We start from the raw sequence: 19,175 nt of genomic DNA, 5'->3' as shown, positions 1-19,175 counted from the left end.
AAGAAACAAATCATTGGAACAGAAAAGAATGAAGAAATACAAATGTGTGAATATGTGTATATCTATGTGTATATATGTATATGTTCATATATATATACGTACACACAAACACACACCATTTAGTGTATGATAAAGGTGACATTTCAAATCTATATGGAAGAGATTTTATTTATTAAATGCTGAAGGGAAAATAATCACAGACTTTTAAATAAATTTCTATTCTATTAATCATATCAGAATCTACACTTACTTGAAAAATAGCATTATATTTTATTTATTCGATCTACAGACTCTTTGCAACTTCAAGGTATTCTAAATATTTGGAACCTTAACCTCCAGAATCAACTCAAACTCTTTAGCATGGCTAAGGCCTTTCAAGAGCTGGCTCCCACGCTCCAGGCTGCTCAACTGTCAAGTAAATTACCCCAAGGACCGCCGCCTCTCCTGGCCTCACCAGGCTGGTTTAGCTTCTGTTTCTTTCAAATCCCTGCTCAGACGCCCCACGGGTCTTATCTTTTTCCACCTTTGCTTATTATACAATCGTATTATATGAATTTATCTGTATGCCCACCCCACCCCATTGTAACAGAAAGGCAGGACCTGTGGCTTATTCATCTTTATATCCCCTGTTTTAAAAACAGCGTTTGGCGTACCAAGACGACAAAAGGCAGAGAATTTGTCCAAACGGTCTTTGAAACCAATCATTTCCCTTTTATTAAATAGGCAACAAACGAAAAGTGGGTAAACGCTGCGGGAAGGCTCTCTCCCGGTACAGAAGTTGGGATGCCACATAATCGAAGCAGAACTTGGGGAGAAAGCTGTTTCATTTCCTGACTCATGCGTATTGTCTTCTTGACTACCAACTTGCCCACAACAAACATGGGTTCTCCTCTCCCGATTTCGCTTTTGAATGAGACTTAATGGCCATCTTTCTCAAGGGCACGGCGCGAGGAAGAAGGTCACACCCTACCTGCCTGAGACAACGCCAGATGCCTTTAAATAGCCGAGCGTCCAATCGCACTCGACAATGCCGCCGGAACCTCGCCGCCAAACGACCGGAAGAGGCCGTGCGTATGGGCGTTGGGGGCGGAAGTGACGGGAGGGTGGTTGTAGGGTAGTTGGCGGGTGGTTGAGTAGAGCCGGTCGCCATGTCCGCGGGGAGCGCGACGCATCCTGGAGCCGGCGGGTGAGGCCTCACGGGCGAAGGCATAGGAGCGACCATGAGGACACTAGAGAGAGAGAGAGAGAGAGGGACCATGGGAAGCTGCGTTTAGATAGAGGGGCGCTTAAGCAGGAAGTGTACGGGCTAGACTTCTGGGGAGAAGGATGGATAGGCCTGGGGCGTTTGAAAAGGGCCTACGAAGAGCAGAGGGAGGGGAAAGCAGGGACTTTGGGAAGGGCGAAAGAAGACGAAGGCGAAAACGAGGATATGCGAAACATAGTGGGTTCTTTCCATGGACATGAAAGAAAGGGTTGAGAGAAGTGAGGATATTGGAAAATATAGCAATAGTTGCCTATTTGAGGAAAGATGGGAATTTTAGATTTGGAAGGACATCCGGAGGGATAAAGGGAACAGGACAGATGTGTAGTAAGGGAAGAATAATCTAATCAAAACTTTGGGGGCCTAATATTTTTCTTTTCTTTACTGTAGGCGCCGCAGCAAATGGGACCAACCAGCTCCAGCCCCACTTCTCTTCCTCCCGCCGGCGGCTCCAGGTGGAGAGGTCATTAGCAGTGGGGGAAACCCTGGGGGCTCCGCAGCTGCTCCCTCGGGAGCCTTGGATGCTGCTGCTGCGGTGGCTGCCAAGATCAATGCCATGCTCATGGCCAAAGGAAAGCTGAAACCAACCCAGAATGCTGCGGAGAAGGTATTTGAAGTTGAAGGAACCTGGCTGATTACATTTCCCAGAAAGCTCACTTGTAGTCCCTTAATCTCTCAGACACTTGTGTTTTAATGGAAGGGAAAACAGCGGTCCGGTAATTTAGAAACAGTTTAGTTTTGGAGCATACCAGATGAGATTTGCTTTTTTGAGGCAATTTTGAATAGGCCGATTACATTTATAGATTAAATAATTTGGTTTGTGTAAGTTCACTTAGTTGAATTTTAAGTTCTCCATATAGTCATTTAAAGCGTTGTAGTGGTATGTTTGTTACATGTGCATTTTTTTCTGAAGACAAGAGAAATTCAAGAACATAAAATTAGGCTTTAAAATATTTCTGTAATTAGAATTAATAGATGTTTATTTAGTGACTATGTAACTAAAGTACAATTAAAGATTAGTTGAAAATGGTTGAATTGTTTATATATGGGGTGTGTTGCCCTTTTTATTGTAATTGAGGAAATGATGTGGTCCTTTTATAAAATTGCTAGTATAATTAGAATCTTAGAACTAGAAGGGGTCTGATCTTGGAAGCTTTTTACTTCCCCTTGTCACAGAATTCAAGAATCTTCCTACAGGCTTATGATTATAATGATTGTGTTGTTAGAATGCTTGCTTTGACATATGACACAAGAAGGAAAGAGGATAAAGACAGATGGTATAACTTAGGAATGCCTAGAGTGGACAGTGAGGGTGGTTAAATGTACAAATATAAGAATGTTTTTGCATGAGGGAGAACTAATGAATGTCAGCATTGCAAGGTGTTGAAAATAGGATGGTATACAGGAAAAAATAAAGTTGATGCAAGCTAGGGTCTGTAGTCAACAGTAACATTGTGATGTGTTTCCACTGAATGTAAAAAAGCATTATGCCAAAACTAAATCGTCAACAAGCAGGGGTTCTGTGTGTTTGGGGGTGGGTAGTATGGGATTCTTTGCAGAAGAAAGAAAATGTCTTCATATAGATAGTGGTGTTGAAGGTTTCGTATGTGATTTTATCAGAAACCGTTGACTTTTAACTTAGCTTGGATTGTATGATGTGCGAATAAAATTGTTTAAAAATGAATAGAGAGGGCAGTGCAACGGTGGTGCAGTGGCAGAGTTCTCACCTGCCATGCCAGAGACCCGGTTCGATTCCTGGAGCCTGCCCATGCCAAAAAAAAAAAATTTTGAACAAAGAGAAACAAGTGCTAGAGAAAGAGTTGTTTGTTTTCACTGTAGTTAGAAACTGAGAGCTGCAGCCCTTCTGGACGGCAGTGTGGTGGTTCCACAGGAGGCCAGGGGTGGAGTTGCCATATGATCGTGCAACCCTGTTGCTAGATATAAAGCTGGAGGAACTGAGTGTGGGGACATGAATGGACATTTGCACACTGGTGTTTAGGGCAGCAGTATTCGGGATTCACAATGAATGGAGGTGGCCTAAGAGTACAGTGACTGAGGAATGAAAGGGGGAATGTGGTATATACATACAAGGCACTACTGAGCTGCTGCAGGAAGGAAGTTGTCAGACTTGCAACTAGGTGAATGATCCTTAAGGAGAGTTTGTGGAATGAAATGTCAGAAACAAAACAAATATTATCATGCCTCACTTATATGGACTAACTATGATATACAGATTCGGAGAATTGAAGTCAAGATCATGGGTTATTAGGTCGGGGCCTGTTGTAAAGGTTCCTAGTTTACAGCAGTCACATCTGTTCTGGAGTTGAAACTGATATTTCTAAATCTGAGACACTGAGCTTTGTATATAACCTGGTCGTTGCCTGAAACTTTGTGACACCTGAGACTTAGAGTTAGAGCCCTGAAGCTATGAAAGTCAGCATTACTCCATACAGCAACTGTACAAAAAGTTGGAACAAGTTATCACACTTTGACTAGAGATAGGAATGAAGCTGATCTGGATAGGACTAAGGTAAATCAGAATACAGGGTAAAGGATGATAAAATCTCTATTTTAAAACTTCAACTTCTGTGTGAGACCAAAAGAAGAGTTGTTTATTTGGTGCAAAATTGACATTTTTGGTAGTGCATTATCTATAAGTTAAAGCTTGTCTGGTCAGTTTATTTGAACACCTTAATTACATGGTAATCATGAGATTGAGAACCTTCTTGACCAAAGTTTCAGTGGCTGAGAGATTTCAAAGTTGAGAGATTATCCTGTGGCTTATTCTTATGTGTTATATAGATATCCCTTTTTAGTTTATGGTATATTGGAGTGACTGGAGAGAAGTGCCTGAAACTCTTGAACTGTGTTCTAGTAGCCTTAATTCTTGAGGATGACTATGTAATTATATAGCTTTTACAGTGTGACTGTGTGACTGAAAACCTTGTGGCTGACGCTGCCTTTGACCAAGGTATGGACAGATGAGTAGAAAAATAAGGATAAAAAAATAAATAATAGGGGGGATAAAGGGTAGATTGCAATACTGATGGTCAATGAGAAGGAGGAATAAGAGGTACGGGAGGTATGAGTTTTTTCTTTCTATTTCTTTTTCTGGAGTGATGCAGATATTCTAAAAAAATGATCATGGTGATGAATATACAACAATGTGATGATATTGTGAGCCATTGACTGTATACTTTGGGTGGACTCTATGTTTGTGAAGATATCTCAATAAAAGTATGCATTTTTTAAATGCATTTAAAAAAAATCCTTACAACAAACCCGGTGGAATATATTATTATCACCAGTTTACAGATGAGGAAAATTAGGCTCAGGAGTGTGTTAAATAACTTGTCCAAAACATATAAGTGGTAGGCACAGGCATCTGGCTTCAGAGTCACCTCAGATAATTAGGGTTCTAGCTTCCTCTTGAGAATCTTTGAAGTTGAAGAATTTTCTATGTTCAAAGTCAGTCCACTCCACTATATTAAAATTTTTTTGCATGACAGATTAAAAATTAAGAGGTGAGTTCTGTTTGAACATGCAATCCTTTGTGAGCCTTCCAATTAGTTCTACAGAATGGTTAGTAGGCCATAACTTGTCTGGATGCTTAAATATTACAGTTCTACAAAGTTGGTGAGAACTTTTAGTGAATTGGAAGTTAATTAATGTGTTTTTATGGTTTGCAAAGATTGTGTAAGTTGGTTGTCCATTCTAAGGTCTACAAGGAAAAATTAAAAGCAGACTGATAAAGTTGGAATGCTCCTTAAATATTAAAGTTCTTAATACTCAATGTTAATCATTTAGACTCATTTTTTTTTCTCAAAAAGTAATCTTTAAAATATCATTGAACTCCGCAGGGGGCAGCAGACTCTAAATGATTCTGGAGTTAGACTCAGAATTCCTGGGTTTGAAACCTGGAATCCTGAATTGTTGGTTGTCACTGAGCTTCGTTATCTTACTCATTTTTGATGGGGTTGGTAATATATACCTGTGCTGTCCAGTATAGTAGCCACTAGCCACATAATCCTATTTAACTTAAAATGTAAATGAATTTCTATTTAAAATTAAGTTCCTCAGTCATATTAGCCACATTTCAAGTATTTAGTGGCTACATATGGCTAGTGTCAACCATGTTGGACTGCTCCATTGTAGGTCCTTTACATCATCAGAGGAAGTTCTGTTGGACAGCACTGAAGCATACCCTTAAAATGGTGGTCATAAGAATTCTATGAAATTAGATATGTATAAGTGCATACTGAATGATGCTAGACCAAGATAAGGTAATATTGTTGAATCTACTTAGTTTTGTCTCAACATTTTTTAAATGTATCTAAAGCACAAGAAGAAAACTGTATTTCACCTTCCTTGAGCAGATTTACTAGACAGCTAAGAGTAGGGAAAATCCATTTCATGATTAAAATTCTTTCAGATAGCACTCAAATCAGCTATCTGGAGTTGCCTGTAATTTAAATTGAGAGAAGACATTAAATTTTAGGGTCATCTTGGTTGTTTGTTTTTTAATCCATTCTCTTTGTTCTCCCTAATGGAGAATAAAGGAAAGAAGAGTTAGATATGGTTTAGGGTTTTGTTTTGTTTTGTTTGAGATCTTTGCAAGGATGGAATTTGTTGAATTTGATGTGCTGTGACTATAGAGTGGGCACAAAAGGCAACTTTGTACTGTATGAACAGGGTGTATGGGTTGCTATACACTGTTCTGTACATGTGCAGGCATTTAATTGAGCTATAAACAATCTTAACTTGCTCCTTTTGGAGGTTGCAGATTTTAGCCCATATAGTTTCTATAATTATATGACCATAAAAATGCATACATGACCAAGCTTTACAGAGAAATATGATGATAGACTAAAAGCGGGTTGACTATACTTGATTTTTTTTGTTTGTTTGTTTTTACATGGGCAGGCACTGGAAATCGAACCCGGGTCCTCTGGCATCGCAGGCAAGCATTTCTGCCTGCGGAGCCACCGTGGCCCGCCCACTTGATATTATTTTTAGTGATGTTTTTCTTGTTATTGCATTTATGAGGATTGCCCAGGAATATTTCCAAGTGTGTTTGCAGGCAGATGAAGGGACAGGTGGGGGGGGTCCTGACATGAGAAGACATTTGTAAATTGAGCAACTAAAAGATTTTATTCCATCATATAAGGTTTTTACCTAATTCCTTTCTTTTTGTAGCTTCAGGCCCCTGGCAAAGGCCTGACTAGTAATAAGAGCAAGGATGACCTGGTGGTAGCTGAAGTAGAAATCAATGATGTGCCTCTCACATGTAGGAACTTGCTGACTCGAGGACAGACTCAAGATGAGGTATGGAAGAGTTGAGCTTCTTGTTTGGGGAGAGTTACAGGTGGATGTTGTTTTAGGTAATCAAGAGCTCTAAACACAGAAAATGAAACTTGGATATTTACTAGTGGGTTTGGGCCTTAGTTGCCAAAGTCAGGATTGGGTTTAATTTAACTTCATAGAAACTCCTTAGTGAAAGTAATGAAACAGAAATGGGTGAATTCCCTGGATTGGTTTGAGTAAGAAATAATGGAATTGAAATTTAAGTATAGGAGAGGATGCATTCCTACCTTATTGGTGGAATGAATGAATGGGAAAATTCCATCCTGCTATGTCCATTGAAATCAAGCAATTACCCACATTTCTAATAGAATTTTCCCCTTTTTTAGATCAGCAGACTTAGTGGGGCAGCAGTGTCAACTCGAGGGAGGTTCATGACAACTGAGGAGAAGGCCAAAGTGGGACCAGGGTATGTATGCTTGTCCACAACTTTGAGGAAGGGTTAGGCATATAATTCACATTAGCTTGATGGTTTTCATTCTCAAGGATTATGTGTGAATGACATTTGGTTAGTAGTTTGATATATGTGCTTTATAGCAAAACCCTGGGCATCTCAAAACAGGTGTATGAAATTTGCCAGGTATTTTTTTTTTTCCTATTGTATTTTGGTTTTTCATATCACTTTTTATTGGAGGAAACCTAAAGTATAAGAAAGTGCAAAAGGAGGTAATTGTTAACTTTTAATGTTTATATTTCTAAATTTTTACTGTGTATACTCCCCCATGAGCTCAAATTTTGTTGTATAGAATTTTATGGTAGTTTTAAGAAATACATCTTCTGTTATCAAACTTCTGATTGTCTCTATGCTAATTACATGTTGTTGGTTATACATGTAAAGATTTAATTTCAGTTTAGCTTCATGCTTTCCATTATTCAATGTTTGAGCTTCTCTCCACTATCGGTTGGCCAGTACTCGGGGATTGTAACATTTTAAACATTGGCTTAAACAAAATATAATTAGGAAGTGAAATTTGCTCCGCATTCCAAACTCTGAAACTATATTTCAAAGCCACATATAAAAATCTTTGTGTGCTTGTTGCTGTCTTAATGTTTTGTTTTGTTTTTTCCTTAAACATGGGCATATTTTACTTACAGCTTTTTACTTAACTATATGGTTATTGACCACTTCTTCTCATTTGGTATAGACTTTTAAGTCTTAAGTGTCACCATCGCTCTTGCCCCATTAATTTGAATAGCTAAGAGCACATTTGCTTATAACCTATTAGGCAGTTACAAAAAGTAATTGAACACTGGGTTATCTGAATTAATTGGATACTAATGCTAATGAACCCAAAAGGACAGATTTGACCCTGTGTTCAGTTAATTATTAGCAAGAAAGGTATATTTATTCCACAGCTATAAAACCACGTTCTTAGAAAAGAACTAGCAATAACCCTTTCTGTTTACGTACAGTCCCTTTTTCTTGTTTGGAAATTTTAAACATTACAAATTAGATTTGGTGACGCTTTTGGCTCCCTTTGGATATAACCAGTTTGCAATAATCATTTTATATTTCTTTATAAAGGGATCGTCCATTATATCTTCATGTTCAAGGCCAGACCCGGGAATTAGTGGACAGTAAGTAACGTTTTTAGCTCATGTACTACTTTTTGTGACGGGCGAAGTACAGGACTCTGTAACAAGTTTGGTAAACTTTCCTTGGTGGCTGTTTTAACTCTTACTGATGTGCTGTACATGAATATATACAAGGAGCTTAGTGGTTGGGTAATTCATAAAATGGATTAATGCTTGAGTAACTGAGCATTGGCCTGTGTTTACCACTGGGGCCCAGTGAGTTCATTCAGTTCTTTGCTACAGTACCTTGTTGTCTTTGTCTTTCCTTAGGAGCTGTAAACCGAATCAAAGAAATTATCACCAATGGGGTGGTGAAGGCTGCCACGGGGACAAGTCCAACTTTTAATGGTGCAACAGTCACTGTCTATCATCAGCCAGCACCCATCACTCAGCTTTCTCCTGCTGTCAGCCAGAAGCCTCCCTTCCAGTCAGGGGTATGTTTTGTGAATAGATCATTAATAGCTTTCTCATTTCTATAAAAATGATGTGTGCCAAATAACACAGACAATACAAAAAAAAAAGGGAATAAAAGCTTGATATTCCAACCTGACAGTTACTTACTATTCGTATTCTGTTAATGGGCCATTTAGGTATCCAAGATGTAATGAGCCTCTGAGCACAGAATCTCTTCGTATCAATATATTGTAGAAAGGAAATTGATAGATCAAGTGTATACATAATGTGGATTTTGAAGTTAATAGCTTATATTTATATCTGTGAACTTGATGGTAACTGGAGGACTAAGAAGGCTGAGTCTGATGAAGCAAGACTCTGCTGATACATTCCTCCTAGAAAAAAGGGTTGGAGAGAGCAGCCCTTATTGGAGAATATCATAGGGCTGACTGTACTACCCAACATTTCTACTTCATTTTTACAGGAGACTGCTATAATTTCTTATTTACTTATGTGTTGGGGATACTTATCAGGTGGGAGCAAAGTGGATGGGCTTACTCAATATCAGGCCCCAGGTTTTCTCTTCATAAACATCTTTTGCTGTTTTAAGCACATAGTACCTGTCGTAGAAATTATGGGAGTTCATTATTCTGGAAGTGATTATAAGTATCTCTGTGTTAAAATATTGCAAAATTTCTACATGACTAGGATTTATTTATGTATTCTGTATTTAATTTGAGATTTTTTATTCTCTCTACAGATGCATTATGTTCAAGATAAATTATTTGTGGGTCTAGAACATGCTGTGCCCACTTTTAATGTCAAGGAGAAGGTAGAAGGTCCAGGCTGTTCCTATTTGCAGCACATTCAAATTGAAACAGGTGCCAAAGTCTTTCTACGGGGCAAAGGTTCAGGCTGCATAGAGCCAGCTTCTGGCCGAGAAGCTTTTGAACCCATGTATATTTACATCAGGTATGGATGGATAGGGCAGGGAACTTTTTTTTTTTTTTTATTAATTAAAAAAAGAATTAACAAAACAATTAGAAATCATTCCATTCTACATGTACAATCAGTAATTCTTAATAACATCACATAGTTGCATATTCATCATTTCTTAGTACATTTGCATCGATTTAGAAAAAGAAATAAAAAGACAACAGAATAAGAATTAAAACATTAATAGAAAGGAAAAAAAAAAACAAAAAACCTATACCTCACATGCAGCTTCATTCAGTGTTTTAACATAATTGCATTACAATTGGGTAGTATTGTGCTGTCCATTTCTGAGTTTTTATATCCAGTCCCGTTGTACAGTCTGTATCGGCAGGGAACATTTGACTCCTTTTTAGCTGATCAGTGCAAGTGGGAATAATTGAGAAGGGCCAAGAGGAAAATGAGCTTAATTAATTAGTAGTAACATGGGGGATTTAGTTTAAAAATTAGATTAATAAAGATTGTTAAATTAGAAGGTGGAATTCTTTCTGAAAGCCCTTAAATACTTATCTGACAGTGATTTGAGTTATTCAAGGCTTTGGGTAATTTACAAGGATGTGATCCCAAAATAAGTTTCTTTTAACCTATGACAGTTTTAAAAGGTTTTATGATAATTTTAGTATAATTATTACAGCGTTTAGTACAAACGCTTTATGATAAAGAAGTATAGTTATTCAGAGAAAGAGGCCAATGCAATATTGTGTTAACGATACTAATTACGTCTAAAAGGGTTTATGACATTTTATGTTCCAATTTTGTGAGGCTTTTTTGAGAGTCTTAGATTTGAACTATAGTGAATATGTTGAAATAAATTTATAAAATAGCATGAAAAGTGAAGGTAGAATTCTGTATCCTTTTATTTTTCTCCCCTTTGAATTCCTGATTATTTCTTTGTAGTCATCCCAAACCAGAAGGCCTGGCTGCTGCCAAGAAGCTCTGTGAGAATCTCTTACAAACAGTGAGTTACATTTATCTCTCTGATACTCGGTATCTACTGACAGTAGTAGAGCTACCACTGCGATTTTGGGTTGTGTCTTGGCTATTTTTCCTTCCATAGCAACTGCTGGTCTCTGTAAGGAAATCAAAGCCATCTAGCCAGCGCCACAGTTTCATACATTTCTTCTTCAGGAGCTAATCCAGTATGGAATTTTGAAGTCTGCGGTACATCCAGTATCATAGACTCTCAATGTTGTCAGTTATTTAAATAACACTTTTAACCTTGGATAAGCTATTTATGATTGACATTCGAATTCTTTTTTATATTAACTATAGCTAAAGTGAGGGTAGAGTTTACAATAATTTAAAACTTATTAGCCATGTTCTTAAATTAGCACCCAATTGAGTAATTGCTTATCTGATTATGTATTATTTTCCCCATAAACAAATTACCAAAAGTTAAACCATAGGGCTGTTTTTATAGAATCTAAAGGAAATCAGATTTGGGGATTGAATATATTCAACCTTATACTCTTTGTTACTTAAGGGGATACTGTTTGGGTTTGCTAATACTGCCGAAATGCAGTATACCAAAAATGGATTGGCTTTTACAAAGTGGATTTATTAGGTTACAGATTTACAGTTCAAAGGCCATGAAAAATGTCCAAATTAAGGCATCAACGAAAGGATACCTTCACTCAGGAAAGGCTGATTATGTCTGTGGTTTCTTTGTCTTATGGGAAGGCACATGGTGATGTCTACTGACCCTTCTCTCTTGGATTGGTTTCAAAATGGCTCTCTCAGCTCCTGTGGGTCCTTCTGGCTTTTGCTGGGACTACTTACACTGAAAGAACTGGAAGGAAAAAATACCAAACCTTTATTATGAGCACTTGAGAACAAGAATCATGTCCTTCTTGGATTCTTACTTTCTAGTACAGTACCTTGCAAATACTTGTCCCCCAATAAATGACTAAATGAGTTAATGAATACTCTACAGTTATACTAACAATTGAAAAATCTCTTAATTGCTTAATTTCTGAGGCTCGCTAATCTTGATTCCCAAAATCTGGCTTAATGTATAGGTATGCCTTATTAAATCAGATTTTATTTTAATCTGATTGAAACATCAATAGGAACATTTTCATTTCTAATTGCTTTGGTCTAGAATTGTACTGTCTGACACTTATAAGTATGAAGTAAATTGGTACAATTCTATATTAATTTGTTTCCTCTCTCTTTCAGGTTCATGCTGAATACTCTAGATTTGTGAATCAGATTAATACTGCTGTACCTTTACCAGGTGTGTATGACTTGAAGAGTTTATTTTAATTAAAAAAAATTTACTAAGGATATCTATGTATAAACGTATGATACCTGAGGCTAGACTGTGCCAGGGCACTAATAATGTTCCCTTCAATGTAGGGTAATTTGGAAAGCCATTCTTGCCTCAGTATTTTTCTTCCCTAGATATTAAGTTTAATATTCAGCTAAAATGTCTCATTCTGCTGCAGCTGATTAAACACTTTTTTTCTTCCCCCCTCAGGCTATACACAACCCTCTGCTATAAGTAGTGTCCCTCCTCAACCACCATATTATCCATCCAATGGCTATCAGTCTGGTTACCCTGTTGTTCCCCCTCCTCAGCAGCCAGTTCAACCTCCCTATGGAGTACCAAGCATAGTGCCACCAGCTGTTTCATTGGCACCTGGAGTCTTGCCAGCATTACCTACTGGAGTCCCACCTGTGCCAACACAATACCCGATAACACAAGTGCAGCCTCCGGCTAGCACTGGACAGGTAGGATGCCAGGATATACAACGTGATGCCATTGAATTAGAAAAAACTGGAGAAGAGCGGGAGGGCATGGAAGGACGTGGTGGTATTTGTTACTCAGAAACAAATCATTTTGTGTGAAACCATTTTCTCCTGTTTGTCTGTGCACCTGCCACTAAATTAAGTGGCTACTTTTGAACAGTGTGTATATGTGTGTGTAGCATTTTAAGTTTGCAGTTAGCTTTATAAGTCTTGTCACCAAACAGTTGCTTGACACAAGGGTCAGCAAGCTTTCTTTAAAGGGCGAGATAGTAAATATTTTAGACTTTGCAGGCCATGTGGTCCCTGTCATGATTACTCCATTCTCCCACTGTAGCACAAAAGCAACCATAGATAATGCCTAAATGAATGAGCATAGCTCTGTCCCAATAAATCTTTACTTACAAAAACAGGTGGTGGGCCGAATCAGCCCTTGGACCATAATTTGCCCCTACCCCTGGTTTTGCAGTGTTAACAAAGTCCTCAAGGAGAGGAATGGCCTATACCACATATCTCAGTGATTAGAACTTAATTAACAGTTCTCCTCTTAGAATAAAACATATCATATGGAGGTGTACCTAGGCCAAGAAATATATGCACTTTCTGACTTTTAAGGATTATATGTGCTAGTATATAGTTCTCAATGTAAGAAACTAGAAGTTTAGGAAAAGACCAAGTAGCTACCTCATCTAAAGGGGAAGATACTAATGAGAGCATGGTAATGGATTTATGGCAGGTCCTTCTCTGTGGGCCTTTCATAGTGTACCCATGCTAGAATAAACTGCAACCTCGAACCATTGCCCAGCCTCCATACCCATGGGCTGTGAGCACTGAAGGGGGTTGCACAATGTATAACGAAAAAAAGTTTATAAATTCTGCCTATAGTCCTTGGTTGTAATTATTTCACTTATATTTAAGCAGAACTGTAGTTCCCCAGCATTGAGCCACATTCCATTGTGACCATTATGATTAGGAGGCAACATAGAGTAGGTAAAAGTGAGAGTCTAGAGTAGACTGCCAGGGTTTATCCTGCTTTTCCGCTTTTGAGCTGTATGATCCTGGGTTGTTATTTAACCTATCCAGGTTTCCTTATACATAAAGTGTACCCAATCATATTTTCTCAAATGTGTTGTAAGAACTAAGTAAGATGATACCAGCTGTCAAGAAATGTTAACTGTTTGTAACGATGAACAGTATTGGTAGAATTTTCCTATTAGAAAACTAATTTTTTTCCCCAACCATATATTGTCTTTTGATCACCCCTTACTCCTTTTTTGGAACAGTCTCAAAATGTTAGACTTTCTCCTAACATAGTGCTGTAAGCATTAGCTGTAGTTACGGTACAGAAAGAGCTAATCACATTGATAAATGGATTCTGAGGAAGAGAATGTTATTGCTTGATGACTCTTGAATTAAGTATGTGGCTGAAGCTCTTATTGTTACTGTCCATGTTTGCCCCTAAAAGCCCAAGTGACACATTGCAGTTTTTCTCTGAGAGTTTCAAAATATTGTGTATGGATTGTCAATTTGATGTTTCCCTAGGATGTAGATGAGAAGGGTAGATGATACTGTTATCAAATTCTACTTGAAGAAAACTAAGACCAAAAGATTAAAAGTTTATATGATACATATTAGTCATTGAAGTATATTTTAATAATTGTTTACTTATTTGTTAGTCAGGTATTCTCACAACACTTTTTCCTTCCTCGGTTTGTTTTGGTGCCAGAGTCCGATGAGTGGTCCTTTTATTCCTGCTGCTCCTGTCAAAACTGCCTTGCCTGCCGGTCCCCAGCCCCCACCCCAGCCCCAGCCCCAACTCCCAACTCAACCCCAGGCCCAGAAGAGACGATTCACCGAGGAACTACCAGATGAACGAGAATCTGGACTTCTTGGATACCAGGTTAAATAAAATGCCCTGTTTTACTTTCCTAATCTTATTCTCCTCTGATAGTCTCCCTTTAAAGAAAGATAAATTCACATCTATATCAGCTGTCCTCCCAATTTTAGGATTTTTGCTTTCTGGAATCCATTTAGGGTTAGGTTTTTATTATTGGGGCATTATTAAAGCAAGAGTTCCTCTCTTTGGGTGGGTTTTGTCTTTGTTTTAATTAGTTACCAAGATAAGAGAATACAAAGCTCCCTATCTAGAAAGAAGTCTCCCATAACTAGCACCTGGAATTTGCACTTAGTCATAGTATTCTCTTGAAAGCCTATGGTAGTTTTCACTTCCCTCCATATCTCACCAAAGGCTAGCAATCTATCAGTTTGTGGTTTGTGTTAATTCCTTGGCTTTCAGTTTTCTATTTTTACCCCTCCTCTTCAAAAAAGAGGGTGGTTTCTGACTCTATCCCCTTGCTGACACATACAAAGACTGCCAAAATGGAGTGATTCTGTGTACACTGTAATTGTATTTATATTTATTCTCATTTACTAAAGAGTTAAAAAAAGATTATTAAGACAAATAGTTTATGCTTGCGATGCCGGAGACCCGGGTTCAATTGCTGGTGCCTACCCTTGCAAAAAAACATGAATAAATGCATCGTTTTTTTGCAGTGTTATTTTGTTTTAGCAGGGAAGAAGCAACTTTGCTTTGTGCCAGAATCCTTGAAGCATTCTTTGAAGCTTCATGGTGTTGTTATAGTTCGTAACTAGGCTTATAGAAACCAGTTGAGTTATCGATAATCAGTTTTAAACAGGTAGACATAGAATAATAAATCACAACATCCCTGACCAAGTCCTACCGAGAAAATAATCCTTACTTTGACAGATTATAATCCAGATCCTTAAGAGCTTTGTAGTTCAGTTTATTGCAAGTTATCAGAAAGATGAGGCACTTGACAGTTACATTAAGGAGCTAAAGTTAATACAGCAGTTGTAGATTTGCTAATGCCACTGTATTTTTCTGCTCATAGCATGGACCCATTCATATGACTAATTTAGGTACAGGCTTCTCCAGTCAGAGTGAGATTGAAGGTGCAGGAACGAAGCCGGCAAGTTCCTCAGGCAAAGAGCGAGAGAGGGACAGGTAAGTTAGTTGAAACATAATACATTCAATGCCATTTACTGATACCATTAGTGATAGTTAATAACTGTCGTTATAGGCTTCTTCTGTGTTCTGAAACTGAAGTGAAATAATTTGGATCAAACGAGCTCCTATTGTTATTAATGCCTTGATGGGAAATATGATAGACCTTTCATATATCATATGTAACTGCTTAGAAGCAGTTAGACACAGCTCTAAATAATTCCATAATTGCTTAATCAGATATCTTCCTTTTCTTTTATTTTCTTCATCTTGGCCATTTTCCTAAGAGTAGGCAGTAATATGTGTTACACAATCAAACCGTTTTTGCTGCTTAGTGTCAGAATATTGTGGATGAAAGTACTTGAATGGGAGTACAGCCTCCTGTCAAATGCTTGCATTTTCCTCTCCTAAATTATTATATTAGCCTTCATAACAGCTAGCTGACTCATTCCATTTTTGGCATCGCCAGGTTATGTAGATGGGCATTTATAGTCTTATAACTTGGTAATAGTGAGTTAGGGGATAAAATGGAAAGGATTGAAATGAATGGTTAAAATGAACTCAAAAGGTTATCTGCAGATTTTATTGTTTTTCTCCTTATCTACTGGATAAATTAAAAATTGGTTGAATTTGAAAGAAAAATTTCTTTTGCTTTTTACCAGGCAGTTGATGCCTCCACCAGCCTTTCCAGTGACTGGAATAAAAACAGAGTCTGATGAAAGGAATGGATCTGGGATCTTAACAGGAAGCCATGGTGAGTAAGGCATAGTTGGGGGACAGGGAATGAAGAAGTAAGAGTGGTCTTAAGCTATTAGTTTTCTCACCTGAAGTTTATTCAGGTGTTTAATCTATCCTCCATAATCTACTGACTAATAAGAACTTTTTTTTTTAATTTATTAATATGAACAGTATATTAGTTATATGGCCTTTTTTTTTTTTTAACCAACATGTGTAGAAAAGTGTTGAGTCAGTTTGACATATTTTATGCATAGCATCAGTGTCATTAAAACCCTAGGAAATACTAGTGATTGGTAGTTGGTTTCCAAATTGTGTTACCTGCATTGTTTGAACACTAGGAGGTAATCTGCTACAGATAATAAAGATTGATTTTTTCTTCTATATTGGGAGCCAACCACATCTCCCTTTATAGCTCTAATGGTTGGTAATTATCAGCTTGTAGTTATGAAAAATGTTGCCTCTTAGTATCCCAGCACTAATCCTGTAAAAGTAAATGGTATCACTTTTGTTCTTTGCCCTATAGTCATAATAAAAATGAACAGAAGAAATAATTTTTTTTTCTTTTCTTAACTTCTTTTCTTTTAACTCTTAAAAGGTGAAGTATCAGCCTCCAGAGACTCACTTGCTAACTTTCCTTTTTTTTTTTCTTTTTTTGTGTTTCTTTTTTCTTTCTCTGTTTTCTTACATGGTTCTGGTGGATTCACATTTGCTGATGCTGGTGCTGTTTTTCGTGTGATCTTCAACGTTTGGGTGACCATTGACCCTGTGACCTCAAAATGGTGTCCAACTAACCATTTATAATTAACATCTTTTTTTTTAATTAACGATTTCATGGTATTATCTTTTTTTTTCTTGGTGGGGAATGGGATTGGGGTTGTTCTTCTCTATTCTAGATTATCCAGCCAAAAAGTTGAAAACTGCAGAGAAGGGATTTGGCTTGGTAGCTTATGCTGCAGATTCATCTGATGAAGAGGAGGAACACGGAGGTCATAAAAATGCAAGTAGTTTCCCACAGGGCTGGAGTTTGGGATATCAATACCCTTCATCACAGCCACGAGCTAAGCAACAGATGCCATTCTGGATGGCCCCATAGGAAACAGTGGAGCAGGATTTTGACCCTCGGTGACTCTTCTTTAGCAATAATGCATGTATTTGATTTACAAGACTCGGGCCTGTACTGGGAGCCATCTTGGACATTTGCAGAAGTAGAGATGCCATATCCCCTTCCTCAAGGGGTTCCATTCTTATGACAACATCCTTATTTCTGCAGTGGCATTACATCTGTTAAAATTTACAAATTTGTCTTGGAAGCTTTTTAACAGTGGACAAAATGTGCTTGTTCATCAGAGCATCTCAGCAGGGTCATTCCAAGGTACATTTGACCTATTCTAGCCTTTTCCAAACAGATAGCCCCTGCTCTGACATGAAGGAAGTTGTATTTGTATTTTACTACTGTTTAGTCAATTTTGATAATAATTGGTTACAAACAAAGCCTTACTATTTATTAGTGGGGAAGTGATTTTAAGATCATCCTTTCCTTTCAAAAGTACTTAATTCTAAGAGATCCTCACTGATATTTCATTTTTGGATTCTTTTTGCTTTGGAAAATGCAGTTTTATTATAAAACTGTTGGATATAGCTGGATCCTGGGCACAAAGTCAAGTTATATTTTCATTGTGTCTTTTTATTGGGATGATCCAAAGCTGGCACTTTCAGGCACACGTGTCTCAGATAGCCATTGCTCTTTTTACTATCCTACTAAGCTCCTTGTCTTCAACTGGGTCAGAGAAATCTGCTTGACCAAAATCTGGTGAGAACTTATCACAGAAATGAAACACAATGGTCAGTCTCTCTCAGAACTGGTTGCAGCTAAAATAGAGAGATTTGACTGCTGGCAATAGGATGGTGGACTTAATAACTGAAATTGCAACTTGTCCTTTTTCTTGGCATTACAGGTTTTGCCAAAAGAACTTTTTTGTATCAAATATTGATGTGTGAAAGTGAAGGAGCTAGTCTGCTGAACCAGGAGTAGTTTGAGATACTGAACTGTCATTTTTGCACATTTGAATACTTTGCAGGCTGGCTTTGTATAAACTTATCCTTTGGTTTCCTATATGTTGTAAATATTTAGACCATAATTTCCTTATAAATAAATGTATAAATATTCTGCTTGTGGTTTCTGTTCTGGTTCTTCCATAAAACTCAGTCATACACTGAACTTCATAACTTTGGACTCCCAGAATGATCAAATTTGTAACATCTTCACACAGAAAAAAACATACATGGGCCCAGAACTTTGCATACAATTTCAAGATTGCATTCAGTTTATGAGTGCTGTGCATACCCTTAAAGCCTAGATGAAATATGTAAGGATCATTGTTTCCCATATTCCTATTTTAACCCTCCTTAATTTAATATGGGGTTAAAGGAACTGAGTTAATGAAATTTTGAAGGAACTGAAAGTTGTTCTTGGGAAGATATTCTTAAGAAGGGAGACTGGGTGGAAGTCTGTGCCCCATCAGCTGCACCGGTTGGTAGTACCTTTAATTACTGCTTTATTGAACTCAAAGCTACTTGGAAATTCTTGAATTTTACCCTTTTCTGCTGGACATTAATTGGTAGTCGGTTTGTTCAAAACAACCCCCTAGTTTATGTCCACCCAACCTTTCATATACATGTTTAAGATGTGTTCAGAACTGTGCTTAGGTTAACTAGAATGATCTGAATGTCTAGTCTTTGAGACCTCTTTTTTTGGTTTCCAGCCAAGTCATGGCAGCTGCCCTTTTGGCGAAATTTGCTTTCTCTGCTGTTGAGCAGTCATCTGGGTCAACTTGATTTCAAGTTTTTTTTTGGGGGGGGGGAGGAGATGGGTGCCCCTTTCCTCACTTCCTCTTTGTGCTTCCACATTACATTTGACTCTTACCCAATTTTTTTTTCCACAAGCAGCAAACTGCTGAATTGTTACTTTTTTTAACTTAAGAGACCATCCCTTGGAATCAGGTCTTCCTTTATCTGTGGGAATAAATGTAACCCCATTGTGAGTGTATGCATCAGCTGCCCATTAAGGATGGGACGTCACGC

At 37.8% G+C, this 19,175-nt stretch overlaps 1 protein-coding gene and 2 non-coding genes across 6 annotated transcripts; all 3 read left to right on the top strand.

Annotated features, from left to right (window-relative positions):
• Positions 1–1,091: 1,091 nt before the first annotated feature.
• Positions 1,092–18,261, top strand: KHDC4 (KH domain containing 4, pre-mRNA splicing factor). Of its 4 annotated transcripts, XM_077156421.1 has the most exons (15): positions 1,092–1,186; positions 1,652–1,868; positions 6,458–6,586; positions 6,952–7,031; positions 8,148–8,200; positions 8,468–8,631; positions 9,351–9,562; positions 10,481–10,541; positions 11,762–11,819; positions 12,063–12,316; positions 14,058–14,231; positions 15,244–15,356; positions 16,019–16,110; positions 16,988–17,091; positions 18,050–18,261. In XM_077156421.1, exons 1-15 carry the CDS (start codon positions 1,149–1,151, stop codon positions 18,083–18,085), a joined length of 1,785 nt encoding a protein of 594 aa, XP_077012536.1. In that variant the 5' UTR covers positions 1,092–1,148; the 3' UTR covers positions 18,086–18,261. The 4 variants fall into 4 exon arrangements, 3 of the variants coding, with proteins under 3 accessions (XP_077012536.1, XP_077012535.1, XP_077012537.1); XR_013173990.1 differs by lacking the exon at positions 18,050–18,261 and having other exon boundaries at positions 15,272–15,356; positions 16,988–17,019; XM_077156420.1 differs by having other exon boundaries at positions 16,988–18,261.
• On the top strand, positions 8,929–9,057 carry LOC143681963 (small Cajal body-specific RNA 4). Its single transcript, XR_013174996.1, has one exon.
• On the top strand, positions 13,045–13,181 carry LOC143681954 (small nucleolar RNA SNORA42/SNORA80 family). The gene has a single exon (XR_013174989.1). It is a non-coding gene; the product is annotated as a small nucleolar RNA SNORA42/SNORA80 family (small nucleolar RNA).
• Positions 18,262–19,175: the final 914 nt, after the last annotated feature.

Source organism: Tamandua tetradactyla, chromosome 4 (genome assembly GCF_023851605.1).
Source record: "Tamandua tetradactyla isolate mTamTet1 chromosome 4, mTamTet1.pri, whole genome shotgun sequence".
In the NCBI taxonomy this organism is placed as follows: domain Eukaryota; kingdom Metazoa; phylum Chordata; class Mammalia; order Pilosa; family Myrmecophagidae; genus Tamandua; species Tamandua tetradactyla.
This window is presented reverse-complemented; position numbering and strand designations above follow the sequence as displayed.

Excerpts from the sequence above, each read along its gene's own strand:
- KHDC4 (XM_077156420.1), top strand. The coding sequence starts at position 1,149 with ATGTCCGCGGGGAGCGCGACGCATCCTGGAGCCGGCGG. Across the intron at positions 7,032-8,147 it reads AAGGCCAAAGTGGGACCAGG|GGATCGTCCATTATATCTTC; the intron begins GTATGTATGCTT and ends TTCTTTATAAAG. Across the intron at positions 14,232-15,243 it reads CTGGACTTCTTGGATACCAG|CATGGACCCATTCATATGAC; the intron begins GTTAAATAAAAT and ends TTCTGCTCATAG.